Here is a 15,454-nt window from a genome sequence, read left to right on the forward strand (position 1 = left end):
TGAGAGTTACCCCATGTGTGTTATCTGAAGGGATTATTTTGGATCCGTGTGCCTTAAACTGAAAAAGATGTCTTATTTTGTAGCATAGAATTGTAAGTGGAAGAGAAGTATCATTAGCAATTAAGCAAAGATATTTTGCCAAATTCATCTTTGGTGTAATTCCATTAACTTCTGTTGTCATATTAATTTGGCTCATTCAGACTGAGGGCCAGATTTTAGGTGGCCCTGAGTAAATACTCAAGAAGGGGAAGAAGGCAGTTCCACCCCTGCCCTTGGGCCACCCACAATGTGATTGGATAATTCAGTCACGGCTTTAGGTTAGTACTGATAATGGGAAGGTGAAAGAGCTGAGGGCTGGATCCCACCTGGTATGGAGCACTCTTAATCCATGCTGAACTTTAAGCATGAAAATAGTTTAACTGAAGTCAAGTTAAGAACATGCGTAAGTGCTTTGCTGGATCACGGTGAGGGTACTCAACACCCGGCAGAATCGAGCGGTAGGAAGGGAAAGAGAGGAATAGGCAAGAAAGAACAGATTACAAGTGGAGGTGGGGGAAAGAACACATGTCGAGCAGAAAGGGAGTGCTACTTCGGCTCCTTGCAGAGATCACAAGGAAGGATTTTTTTAAGAGAGGAAGAAACAAGAATAAAAAAAAATATTGCATTGTGATGTCCAATACCACTTTTTACTAATTCTCCTTCCCTGATTTTTATGTGACTTGTATTATATTTGAAATTGGGATAAGAAGGAACAGAGAATAAATTCTGCACTCTGTTTTGTTTTGTTTTTGTTCTTAATCCACCTGGCAGGTGCAAGAGAGAGAGGATCTCCAATCCCCTAAAATTATTTTTATATCTATTGAGCCATCTCACAATGAACCCACTCTCCCTCCAAAAGCTCCATCTTTCGTTGAGAATCAGTGACGAAACAGGCACTAGCCAAGCCTATTGTTTATTGCAAGGCCATGGTGGCACCTGGGCTAGCTGTGAAATTTGAGAAGCTTGTTTGTTTTTAATATGGCTAATTTTCCAGTCTCCTCTCTGAATGGCATTCTCTTTGTACTTTGTATTCCAGTCTTACCATTATTATTTTTCAAAACAAACATAGATAAGCAGCATTTTTATGTGATTATGGGCATGATATTCTTGGCATTTTCCTTTCTTTGACCACTTTATAAAAGCCCTGAACATAGTGCCCTATAGAGTAAAAAAAAATAAATACATTTCTGCACATAGGAGGGGAAAATATGAAAGATCTGTGAAAAAAACATAGAAAATGTCAATGTGCTGTTTCCTGGCCTACGGGCCTTCTCCAGCCTAAGTGTGATCTAGCTTTTGGGCACAGAAAACGGGAAGGTCAAAGGCCTGTGCTGGGAATGGCGAACCGCAGCCACTGGGAGCTGTGGGTGGCTGTGCAATGTAAACAAACTGTCTGGCGGCCCACCAGCAGATTACCCTGACAGGCTGCAGGTTGCCCACCACTGATCTAGAGGTTGTTTCATCAGCTATGTGGCTAACTAAACCATAAAAATGGAATGTAAAGAGTTCAGCTGCAAGTCAGCTTTCCCCACCTCCATTCCCTCTCATACAAATCTGATATCTGGCTCTAAACTGCCTTTAAGAAATACACATTTTTGGACTTACTTTTGTGCAAGACTGCAGGCCTTATATATCAAAGCTAATGTCCTGTAACCTGACTCCTAATGCAGCTGATCATTGAATGACTGGTCTGTGTACCACACAAAAGAAGTCATTTAGGACACAAAGAGTTTAATTTACTTTGACCTCAGTTTCAAAAGAAAACATCTTTTTATCAATCCACTAAATCGTGCATGACTATAATGGAGCCTCTAATGCAGCTGAGTAGTCCTTCAACAAGGAGCATTCCCCGGAAAGAAAAAGTGTTCTCTCTATTTCTAATATTGTGGTCAGCATCATCTTGTGTGCCAGGAATTCTTCAAGCATGGCCGTAAGGGGTTTCCAACGTACTAATGCTTCCCTCTGTGGGTGAAGGAGTGGGAAGGGTTTGCCCAGTGTAGAATGGAGTTCTTGCATTACCAGAGGATTCTGCTGACATTTGTGCAGGCCCAATGCCTGTTGGTGGGTTCCCAGCCTACACTCTGCCAAGGATTTTTCTGGTTATCTGCTGCCTCCAGAATTCCCTTCAGAGCGTGGAGGAGGAACCCCAAATCAGTTAATGCAAAGAATGTCAGGTTTTACAAAAATCCTGCCAGATTGGGGGTGATAGTGCTGCAGAGAGTCAACGTCCCCACCTCGCCCATTTCTGCACTGCTGGGGAGTTTGAGGAAGAAGTGTACAATACAGTAGAAGCAGTACTCCTCCTTTCCAAGCCTTTCCCCCAGTCCACCAGGTTTTTACCCATTCTGGCTGTGAAAGGGGAAATGAAAACAATAGTCATTTGAGAGTAACTAGGGCTAGTTCCCGTCCCTTTTTTTAAATATGTGCTTTGCATATTAATTTATAAGTAAATAAACATTAATCATGTCTCCATTCTGTAAAAACTTTATTTTTACTTACCATATTAGAGCTCATGTTTCCAGCGTGATATGCTTATTTGGTCTTTCTAGGGTGCATACAAGGGCTCTAAAATATCATTCTCAGGACATTTTTCTCAAGTGCTGTTTATTGTTTATTTCATAGAAAAGGGACTTGACACTAAAAAAAAAAGCATTATCTCAGCAAAAACTGCTTAGATATTTACATTCAGCTTTGCTGTAAGGCCATAATATATGCCCCTCTTTGATTTGAAATGCAGGAGATTATTTTATGTCAACAAAGCTGTTTATGATCATGTTTTAAATTATTTTTTATATACCTGCAGTGTCCCAAATCTGTCAAGTCTCCATCTGGAGGAGGGTACCTCTTGCTTCTACAGCTGTCACACAACGAATACCCCACACTGAATATTGTATATTAACTACATAAAAATGCTGTTCCATCAAATTGAGCTTAGAGATTCTTGGCCAAATTCTGTTCTCAATTACTTGAATATCACTCCTATTGAAATCAATGGGCTAGTTCAACCTATGAAGAGAATGTAGTTTAAAGGGGTAGAGATTCAATTCACGCTTGGGGTATAAAACTTTAACAGCCCATTAATAACAAATTATTAACTCAGTTTAATTCATTTCAGAAAATTGCTCTTTTAGATATTATTTGTATAGCGATAGCGCCTAGGAGGCCAATCAGAGACCAGGACCCCATTGTTCTAGGCATGGTACAAACACAGATCAAAAAAGATGGTCTGTCTCTCAAAGAGCTTACAGTAATATCCAAGTTTTGTCTTTTGTTTTCCTACAGAACACTTTTAAATAAAATGGACACAATTGGGATAAAACTCATTTTCAATTTATTTTTACACTTGAGATTATGAAACAAAGTATTCTTTAAATTTACCATTCACCGTTTATGTTGCCTGTTTTATTTTTGCTTTTTGCCCATTATAAAGAATAAAAATTACCTTGTGACTTTCACTTCTCTTTATAATCACGTTCTGCTTTCAGATACTTATGAATAGCAGTGGTTCTCAAACTGGTGTCCCCTTTCACATATTCCAGAGTGGTAGCTTTATTAGTCTGTATCAGCAAAAACGAGGAATCCTTGTGGCATCTTAGAGACTAACAAATTTATTTGGGCATAAGCTTTCGTGGGCTAAAACCCACTTCATCTGATGCATGGAGTGAAAAATACAGTAAGCAGTGTGTGTATGTATATATATATATGAAAAGATGGGAGTTGCCTTACCAAGTTGGGGGGCCAGTGCTAACGAGGCAAATTCAGTTAACATGGATGTGACCTATTCTCAACAGTTGATTACTTTTGCAGTGCTAACCAGGCCAATACAATCTAGGTGGACGTCGCCCATTTCCAACAGTTGACAAGAAGGTGTGAGTATCAGCAGAGGAAAAATTACTTGTTGTAGTGACCCATCCACTCCCAGTCTTTATTCAGGCCTGATTTGATGTTGTCCAGTTTGCAAATTAATTCTAGTTCTGCAGTTTCTCATTGAAGTCTGTTTTTGAACTTTTGTTGAAGAATTGCCACTTTTAAGTCTGTTATTGAGTGTCCAGGGAGATTGGAGTGCTCTCCTACTGGTTTTTGAATGTTACAATTCTTGATGTCAGATTTGTGTCCATTTATTCGTTTGTGTAGAGACTGTCCAGTTTGGCCAATGTACATGGCAGAGGGACATTGCTGGCACATGAGGGCATATATCACATTGGTAGATGTGCAGGTAAACGAGCCCCTGATAACGTGGCTGATGTGGTTAGGTCCTATGACGGTGTCCCTTGAATAGATATGCGGACAGAGTTGGCAATGGGGTTTGTTGCAAGGATAGGTTCCTGGGTTAGTGTTTTTGTTGTGTGGTGTGTAGTTGCTGGTGAGTATTTGCTTCAGGTTGGGGGGCTGTCTGTAAGCGAGGACAGCACTACAAAAGTAATCAACTGTTGAGAATAGGCTACTTCTACCTTAATTGAATTGGTCTCATTAGCACTGACCTCCCACTTGGTTAGGCAACTCCCATCTTTTCACATGTATACTCCTCACTGTATTTTTCACTCCACGCATCTGATGAAGTGGGTTTTAGCTCACAAAAGAGTATGCCCAAATAAATCCCTTTCACATAGCAAACCCCCTTATAAATTAAAAACACTTTTTTATATTTAACAACATCAAAAATGCTGGAGGCAAAGCAGGGTTTGGTTGGAGGCTGACAGCTCGTGACCCCCCATGTAATAACCTCGCGACCCCACTGTGGGGTCCCGACCTCAACTTTGAGAATACTTGCAATAACAGAATATTTTTCTGTTTCACAGAACAATAAGGGAAATTTAAATTTAAAAATAAACCATATTTTAGCGACATTTTTAAAATATCAAGAAAACATGTCTATTAATATTGGCCAACCTTTTCAAACTTGTGCCCATAGACACGTAAAGGTGGCCTGATTTTCAGAAGTGCCAAACTCCTGCAGTCTCATGCTTAGATTTAGGCATCTAAATTTTAAAATGTTAATAAAACACATTTTAAATAAAACCTGAATATGGACACTAAAGCGAATATATTCACAAATATATTCACTCCCCCTCTGATGTTTGCATATAGTATCTTATTTAGTTTTACTGGGACATCTAAATGTCGTCATAAAACTCAGGCTTTATTTCATATTCGTTTAAAAGGATGAATTAGTTTTAATAACAGAATTTTACTGTGTATTGGTCAAAGCATTTAAATATTTAATCATTTATTTACATTTTGTAAGGAAACAGTGATGACATTCAAAGTGTCAGTTTTCTGTAGAGCTTCGGCACAGATAACATTTATTTTGATTCTACTATTTAGTGTTAATAATTACAAACAATTTAATGCTATTTATTTTATCCTTTAGCAGAGTGCTTTGATCAGACTTTTTCATTTATTCTACTGTTGTCCATAACAAGAAAGAAAAATACAAAGCCTCTTTGACAACCACCAGACGTGTTCCAAAGTGGAGTGTTTTGTAGATGAAATTAAGTAATTAAACAATTCCTTTTTCAGTATTCAAGTTATTCGACTTTGCTTAGGAAATTCATTGTGCAATAAATCTAGTGAAGTGATGACAAAGCATTTCATTTCTTTCTCACAATCAACAACACACCACACCACAGAAACACTAACCCAGGAACCAATCCCTGTAACAAACCTCATTGCCTACTCTGTCCCCATATCTACTCTAGCGACACCATCAGAGGACCCAACCACATTAGCCAGACCATCAGGGATTCATTCACCTGCACATCTACTAATGTGATATATGCCATCATGTGCCAGCAATGCCGCTCTGCCATGTACATTGGCCAAACTGGACAGTCTCTACGTAAAAGAATAAATGGACACAAATTGGACATCAGGAATGGTAACATACAAAAGCCAGTAGGAGAACACTTCAATCTTCCTGGACAGTCTATATCAGATTTAAAAGTAGCCATACTTGAACAAAAAAACTTCAGAAACAGACTTCAAAGAGAAACTGCAGAACTAAAATTCATTTGCAAATTTAATGCCATTAATTAGGACTTGAATAGGGACTGGGAGTGGCTGGCTTACTGCAAAAGCAGCTTTGCCTCTCCTGGAATTGACACCTCCTCAACAATTATTGGGAGTGGACAACATCCACCCTGATCGAATTGGCCCTGTCAACACTGGCTCTCCACTTGTGAGGTAACTCCCTTCTCTTCATGTGTCAGTATAATAATGTCTGCATCTGTAATTTTCACTCCATGCATCTGAAGAAGTAGGTTTTTTACCTACAAAAGCTTATGCCCAAATAAATCTGTTGGAGTCCGGTGGCACCTTAAAGACTTTGTCATTTCATTTAGGGAGAAGGCCTGCCCATGCATCATCCACAATGTAGAAGCCTTTGGTCCTCTATACAATTCCCAGGCTCCATAGCCACAGAGCAGAGGTGGAATCCTAAAATGGAAACTTGCCCACCTAGCTCTGGCCCCTGCAGAGTCTAGACATGGCATTGTTACATGAGACTAGATAATAAGGTGCCTCCTCTGATGTTCCTTCATTGGCATAGATTTGCCCAGCTGAGTGATATTTAGGGAGATTGTACAGGCCACCGATTCTAAGAGCTCATTGAAAGAAACTGGGTGACACTCTGTCAGAGGAAAGCTAATCTTATGGTAAAAGAAATGGACTGGAATCAGGAGTTTGAGGCTCAATTCCTTGCTATGCCACAGTTTTCCTCTGTCACCTTGTGCAAGTCATTTAAGGCCTGATCCAAAGCCCCTTGAAATCAGTGGATTTTTTCTATTGACATCAGTGAGCTTTGGATCGAGCCCTTAAACGTTCTGTGCCTCAGTTCCCTATCTGCAAACTGGAGGTAATAGTTCCCTTCTCACCCTTTGTCTGGCATGTCTATTTAGATTGTAAGCAGTTCAGGGCAGGGACTGTCCCTTACTGTGTGTTTGCATAGTGTTTAGCACAATGGGGCCCAGATATTGGTTGGGATGTCTATGTACTACCATCATACGATAAATACATAATAATAATAAATAACCAAAGAAGACCATGCTCTGACACTGCTCCCAGGATGCTGGCCAAACAGCCAGATAGGATTTTTTCCCCCAACAAAGTAGATAGAATGTACAACAAGGAACGCTGTAACAAAGAACTAAGGTACGTTGGATTAATTAGGTTCCCCATCAGTTCAAGTGAGTCTGCTAGATGAGACTCTGCTGAAGATATATCAGAGGAAAATACTTACTACTTTGCCCTTATCACAGCTCCAGCTCAGGAATGTTAAAATTTTCTATACTGCAACTGATCTGCCTCATACTCACTTTTCCACAACCATTACTTAAACCTCCATCTTTGTTAATTCTTAATTCCAAGATTGTTTCCCTTGGTGCCCTGTGATGATGAAGTGTACAGGAGACACCTAGGTGGCAGTCAATTGTTATAATATTCTCCTAAACCATTAGCAGAATTGTTCAGTGGATAAACAGAGCCTCCTGTAGATACAAATGAATGGAACTCCATCAAAACAGGTCCTCCATCTGGATACGACAGGCTATAACATCATTAACAGGCTATAACATCAGTCTCAGCCTAAAAATAAGATCCAGAGTGTGATTTTTTGGGGTGGGGGGGAGGAGAGAAGTCTCATACAAATCCATTTAGCCAGTTTTCTGTGATCCAGATATGAAAACAAAATTATTATTCTGCTGTTAAAAAAGCAAAAAAAGTCAGACTATTTTTTAGCTTAAATTGCTACTGTAAAAATATGCCTGAGGCTACACATTTGCATATTCACAATAATAAAGTTTAAAAGTTACCTGAATACTGTGTTTTCTGTGTCCTTGCCTTCCATAAGAACGCACATTTCACAATATAATCAATGACAATTTTTTTGAATGAGCAAGGAAAGCAGTATCAGGTCTGCTGATGGTGTTAGAAACTCCTGTTACATTAACATCTTTGATCTTGTATTTTTTTTCAATAATTAAATCGTAGTTATTTTCAACATTCCAGTTGGATGTTTATAGAGAGTTGGTTGCCTATTCTCAAAAAGCTATTTAGCCATGGCATTTGGGGCTTTTTTTTCTCAGTTCACAAACTATCTGCAAACAAAATTATGTTTTCCACAATTTTTTTTCTTTTTTAAAGAAATTCAACTAAATTTTTATGTGAAGATATTTCATTTTGGATTTCCTATGAAATGTTTCCTGTAAATACTGCTTTGCGTAATCAGTATTCGTAATTTAAAATTGAGCTGTTTGGAAAAGACAAATAGGTCACACAATATGTTTATTCTGATTGATTTAGTGTAACTTTTCAGAATAAGGCTTATGGTGTAAATACTCGCAGTTATGAAACTGAAATTTACTTCAAATTAATATTCTGTCACATTCATTTCAAATTTGCTGTTTCTGTGAACATTTCTACTAGCAAACTTATTTGTAAAAATTTTACAGAAAGTGAATACAAAAGGGGAATGAACACAGCTGAAGTGATTTATTTTAAAAAATTCTAACATTTGCAGTTTCCCCCCAGTATTTGCTATACATTATCCCAATTAATAGTCATTTTTAGGTATAATTATTAGTATAGTTCCCTAATACTTTCCTAACTAATATTACTTGATATGAAAGTTAGCCATTTGGTAGGAGTTTTTGCAACATAGAAAATCTGTCACAAAATTCCAGGATATTATTTTTGTGCTTCTGAGTTCTTTCAGTCCTATACATGCCTTTCTGAAATTCCATGACAGAATGAGACACTTTAGCTGATTCACATGCTTATTCAACCTTCTCTAAAGGTGTGAAATGATTGATTTTCATGCAAAATAGCCCTAAAATATGAATAAAATCAAAATAATTTAATATCCTTTTAGTCTTAATGTTGATGTACAGCAAATGTGATTATGGTAATTAGGTTATTATGGAAGTCTTGCTATGATATGTGATTTGCATGCAGTGGGTCAGGATAGCTACAACTTTCTGGCACCTAGTGCTGCACTAGCAACTTGCAAGAAGCCCAAAAGCTGCACTTAATTTGCATAAAATTGAAACAACTGCCGTCTGCTGAAGTGGGGTTACACAATGCTACGTCCTAACCCAAACTCAAGTGCATGATTATGTGGTGGGGTTTACACTCTCCAGGGGCCACATCTCCGTATCAACAATAGAAGTAACTCAGAGCTACCTAGACATGTTCTATCAGCCACATTGTGGTCTTCACTATATGACTGTAGCCTGTTTGCAAATCAAATAGTAAAATTAGACATGTATGAGGAAAGACAGTGCTCCAAATTAGATCAAATTATTATCTTTTGATCTTGGTCATCTTGCATATAAAATACAATATGTCAATTTAAGGTGTTGCTTTGTTCTTGTTTTTTCCAGATTGGTACCAGAGGATGTGGGAATGGACATCCCCTTTGAGGAGGGAATACTAAGTCCTGATACTACAGAGATCAGGCCTGGTAAGAGAAACATTTATTCATTCGTTCATTCGGTTATGTCTGATTTCCATGACATTTAATTATTCAGTGAGAAGGACATTTCTGTGCTGATAAGGCATCATTTCAGTGTTAGAAAAAAAGTGTTGTTTGCTTTATTTAGTTAATTCTGTACTTCACTTGACAAATGATAATAATTAGCAATGTGCCACATATTTTCCCTTGTGCCCTGGTGTCAGCTGTCTGTTAATTATCACAAGAACTAAATGCATTAAGTACTCTGCCTTAAGTATGCTAAATTTGACTTCAGTCTAAATGGGGTAAGTAAGTTCAGATATTAAAATACACTAATTCAAAGAAAAGAGCTTAAAATATTGCATAAAATGCAGTAGCAGGGAAGAAATCATGCCAAACTTGTATTTTAATTAACTGAGAATATCTTTAATTACACTCAACTATGAGGAACAAGGTTATGTTGCATATTTATAACTACTGATGTAGAGAATTTCACATTATATCAATCAGACAAAATACAGAGCAGCATATTTGCAAAATACCACCACAGGAATGATACCAAACAAATACTACAATAGATACTTAAAGGTATATTCATTCTTTCTGGATTTAAAGCTACCTTGGTTCTACATTGAAATGAACTGTGTGATCCACATATACTGGCAGAAGCACATCTGAACTTTGCTTTTGGCCCATAATTTTGTAATAAAAACAAAGTGCACCAGTATCTAAGTATTACAGAAGTTTGGAAAAGGTGATAAACAGATCTGAACTTTCCTGTTCAGGCATGTCTTCAAAGGAGCTAGATCCCATTTTGAACAATTTAAGAGAAAGTGATTATGATTAACAATGGTGCTACTATCAGAGTTTGGAACATGACAATACAAATCCTTCATCTGTTATTTAAATATAATGATAATTTTAACTAAATGTATAGAGCCAAATTCTGTCCTGGGATACTTCCATATGTATCTCACTGAGGTCACTAGGAATTCATGTAATTTAGAACTTCTAGCTACATTTGACATTTCTGAATACATACATCTATTTTGGTTTCTTGTAAACTTTTTTTACAATTGATTTTATATATTATACAATTTTAAATGACTGGTTGATAGAAAATATCATTGTTAAATGTGTTTCATGTTATTCAAAAGTATTCAATAGAGCAGTTTTATCTAATACAGATAATCTTCTCTTTCTTCATATTTATTTAGAGCCACCTAATTCTCTGGATCTTAATGGCTCCCACCCCAGAAGAATAAAGCTCACTGCTCCAAACATCAACCTTTCTTTGGACCGAAGTGAAGGGTCTGTCCTTTCTGATGATAATCTGGATACACCAGATGAAATTGACATCAATGTAGATGACCTTGACACACCTGATGAAGCAGATTCTTTTGAATACACTGGAAATGGTAATGAGCTAGACTGGGAAGACATTACGCAGAAATAAAGTAGGCTTTTCCTCACTGTTTTAGATGGGCCTAGGTCTGTCTCTTGTGTGTCAGCCTTTAGGCAGTGTAAGTAAATCTAATACTTCAGCTATTTTCCATTCATAAGGAACATCTGTCTCTTCTGCATGGAAAATAATCAGTGGTGTCTACTTCTTTAGTGCCACACTGAGAACTAACTTAATTGATTAGCTGGTCATCTTGGAGGTAAGAACAGCTAGCCATAGAAATGCAGAAGTTCAGACTCCTCTCACTCCCCAGCACTACTATGGGACTTTTCCTGAGAAAAATCCCTCTTTGATTAGGAGCATATCTGAAAATTTACCAGTTCTTTGACAGTCAGTACTAGGTTGGTTACAGTTATAGGTATTATTAGTTTGGTTTTCAGTATGTTTATGTTACATAACTAGGAAGTACATTGGCAGTTTTGAAAATTTGATCCTGTCTCTCTTAACATTATTCATTTCCAGATTTCTCTTTCCCAGTGAATATTTTTGTTTCAGATTATTTTTGCTGATATCATAGCAAGATGAATCTTATTTTATTATTTTCTGTCTGTTAGTCTAATCTCCCTAGGTTCCTTTGTGTTCTCTTTCTCCTCATCAGTGTTTGGGATAACACCCATTTATGTGTTTCATAAAAGTTTTCTTTACCTCTTCTTCTAGAATCTAGATCATTAATGAAGATATTAAATAAAACTCAATCTAACACACTTCCTGGCAATACCTAGTAGACAACTTCCTAAACCAAAAGTTAATGTTTTGTCATAACCTTTGTAGACCTTCAGCCAGTTTTTATACTATGGGACTGTTTGCATCCAAGTCAGTTTGTATTAATATTGAGAGAAATTTCATGATATACTGTAGTAAATGCTTTACTAAAATCCTAATTATTCTATCTACTCCTTTTCATTTATTTACTAATTATTAATTTAGTAATTCTCTTTAAAAAAATAAAACATTTGAATTTATCTGGCAAGATCAGTTCTTAATAAACCAATGCTTCTTATTGCACCTGGTTCCATTATCTTTTATACGTTTAGTGACTTTTTTCTCTCCATATTTGTTCATTGTGTTCCTGGAGAGAGAGAAGTGAGAATTACAAAAGAATAATTGTCAGGATCACTCTTACTTATTTCTCTAGATACTTAGTTGGTCCTCATCACTATGTGAGGAGCTGAGATACCAATCATTAATGAATTTTATCCTCTCAATTCCTCTGTGAGTTAGGGATTTATCTCCATTTTACAGAGAAGGAACTGAGGTGGAAGGTAAATGATGTAACTTGCCCAAGGTCACACACGGAGTCTGCAATTGAGCTGGAAATTGAATACATGTCTCCCAAGCCCCCATACAGTGCCCTACTAGACTAGACCATCCTTACTACTTTTGGTACAAGCTCGCTTTTCCATGCCTTTTTAAAAATAAGGGTCATATCGTAAAAAAATATTAAAAGGTAATTGTTCTTAGAGATAAAGGGATAATTTCAGTAAGGGATAATCTGGTATGTGCCAGCAATGAAATGTACAGGACCAGTGCAGTTCCCCAAGAGTGTATCACTGGCAGGGAGGGGCCAGGAGAGAAGGGGAAGTGTTGATTTAGTGCACTGACTAAGCACCTGTGCTGGCAGAGCTCCTGTTGAGCTTCAGGTAGAAATTAAAGCTGTCTTTCCTCTGAGAGATGGTGTCAGTGCAAACACCACAACCCGCTACTGCAGTTATCCCCATGTGGTGCAGTGGGCCAAACTACTACCCCATCCTTTACCAGTGGAAATTAATCTGGCCCTAATTATGTTATAGAGTACTGTACATTTTATTAAGATGAAAGTTTATTCAGCATTTAAATTATTGTCAATTAGGCCCTAATCCAACAATGCTTTAAGGACCTTGGAGTTAGTGGGACTACAACAAACTTAAGCACATGCTTGTGTGTTTACTTGACCAAAGCCTTAATTCTGTATGTGAAATGCTTCTCCAGCTGGATGTAGCATCTGCAATAGAATATAGAGTTTCAGTGAATTCAGCATTCTTCCTTGATTAAGTTAAAGCAAATTAGATTTTGTGTTGCTAGCAAATGAATGGACATCATTGTTTGGAGTCAGTATCTTGACTGCAAGTTTTTATAATAAAATATCAGTTAATATTAATCACTCTTCCCATTTTAGAGAAAATGCTGCAAAACAATATGCAGTTAATGAAGCATGTGCACACCTGGCCAAATCTTGATAGTCATCAGATAAGGAGAAACAAGGTTTTTTGTTCTACACAAATCATTCTAGATAGATATTATATCAGAAATAAAAGTCAGTTCGGACTTTGAAATTTACCAGAACAAATCTAGTGTGCATGTTGCATTGATCAGCAGTATTCTGAAAGTCAGCAATGAAACTTAACATGTTTCACAATGAATGTATTATTATTTGTGTTACAGTATTGCCTAGAAGCCACAACCAATTTTTGTGTTCCAATATGCTAGGCACAGCAGTCCCTGCAATGAAGACTATACAGTCTAAATAGACAAGACAAAGTTTTGGATAAAGGAAGTAGTATTATCCCTGTTTCATAGATAGGGAGCTAAAGGACAGAGAGTTGAAGTGACTTGTCCAAGATCATAGCATTTGCTCAAGAAACTCCCTGAAAAAGCACAAGAACAAATCCGCACAGACACACCCCTGGAGCCCCGACCTGGGGTATTCTATCTGCTACCCAAGATCCATAAACCTGGAAATCCTGGACGCCCCATCATCTCAGGCATTGGCACCCTGACAGCAGGATTGTCTGGCTATGTAGACTCCCTCCTCAGGCCCTTCGTTACCAGCACTCCCAGCTATCTTCGAGACACCACCGATTTCCTGAGGAAACTACAGTCCATTGGTGATCTTCCTAAAAACACCATCCTAGCCACTATGGATGTAGAAGCCCTCTACACCAACATTCCACACAAAGATGGACTACAAGCCGTCAGGAACAGTATCCCCGATACTGTCACGGCTAACCTGGTGGCTGAACTTTGTGACTTTGTCCTGACACATAACTATTTCACATTTGGTGACAATGTATACCTTCAAATCAGCGGCACTGCGATGGGTACCCGCATGGCCCCACAGTATGCCAACATTTTTATGGCTGACTTAGAACAACGCTTCCTCAGCTCTCGTCCCCTAATGCCCCTACTCTACTTGCGCTACATTGATGACATCTTCATCATCTGGACCCATGGAAAAGAAGCTCTTGAGGAATTCCACCATGATTTCAACAATTTCCATCCCACCATCAACCTCAGCCTGGACCAGTCCACACAAGAGATCCACTTCCTGGACACTACGATGCTAATAAGCGATGGTCACATAAACACCACCCTATATCGGAAACCTACTGACCGCTATTCCTACCTACACGCCTCTAGCTTTCATCCAGATCATACCACTCGATCCATTGTCTACAGCCAAGCGCTACGATATAACCGCATTTGCTCCAACCCCTCAGACAGAGACAAACACCTACAAGATCTCTATCATGCATTCCTACAACTACAATACCCACCTGCTGAAGTGAAGAAACAGATTGACAGAGCCAGAAGAGTACCCAGAAGTCACCTACTACAGGACAGGCCCAACAAAGAAAACAACAGAACGCCACTAGCCATCACCTTCAGCCCCCAACTAAAACCTCTCCAACGCATCATCAAGGATCTACAACCTATCCTGAAGGACGAGCCATCGCTCTCTCAGATCTTGGGAGACAGACCAGTCCTTGCTTACAGACAGCCCCCCAATCTGAAGCAAATACTCACCAGCAACCACACACCACACAACAGAAGCACTAACCCAGGAACCTATCCTTGCAACAAAGCCCGTTGCCAACTCTGTCCACATATCTATTCAGGGGATACCATCATAGGGCCTAATCACATCAGCCACACTATCAGAGGCTCGTTCACCTGCGCATCTACCAATGTGATATATGCCATCATGTGCCAGCAATGCCCCTCTGCCATGTACATTGGCCAAACTGGACAGTCTCTACGTAAAAGAATGAATGGACACAAATCAGACGTCAAGAATTATAACATTCAAAAACCAGTTGGAGAACACTTCAATCTCTCTGGTCACTCGATCACAGACCTAAGAGTGGCTATACTTTAACAAAAAAGCTTCAAAAACAGACTCCAACGAGAGACTGCTGAATTGGAATTAATTTGCAAACTGGATACAATTAACTTAGGCTTGAATAGAGACTGGGAATGGATGAGTCATTACACAAAGTAAAACTATTTCCCCATGGTATTTCTCCCTCCCACCCCACCCCCCACTGTTCCTCTGATATTCTTGTTAACTGCTGGAATTAGCCTACCTGCTTGTCACCATGAAAGGTTTTCCTCCTTCCCCCCCCTGCTGTTGGTGATGGCTTATCTTAAGTGATCACTCTCCTTACAGTGTGTATGATAAACCCATTGTTTCATGTTCTCTGTGTGTGTGTATATAAATCTCTCCTCTGTTTTTTCCACCAAATGCA

General features: G+C 38.5%; 1 protein-coding gene across 9 annotated transcripts in view; it reads left to right on the plus strand.

Annotated features, from left to right (window-relative positions):
* The window catches only part of PRUNE2 (prune homolog 2 with BCH domain), a 183,168-nt gene that overhangs the window by 135,221 nt on the left and 32,493 nt on the right, over positions 1-15,454 (plus strand). For all 9 annotated transcript variants that reach the window (XM_038402478.2, XM_038402481.2, XM_038402485.2 and 6 more), the window contains exons 10-11: positions 9,417-9,496; positions 10,705-10,905. In XM_038402478.2, coding sequence (XP_038258406.1) covers positions 9,417-9,496; positions 10,705-10,905 — 281 coding nt within the window. The remainder of the gene's footprint in view (positions 1-9,416; positions 9,497-10,704; positions 10,906-15,454) is intronic.

This window comes from Dermochelys coriacea, chromosome 5 (genome assembly GCF_009764565.3).
Source record: "Dermochelys coriacea isolate rDerCor1 chromosome 5, rDerCor1.pri.v4, whole genome shotgun sequence".
Lineage (NCBI taxonomy): Eukaryota > Metazoa > Chordata > Testudines > Dermochelyidae > Dermochelys > Dermochelys coriacea.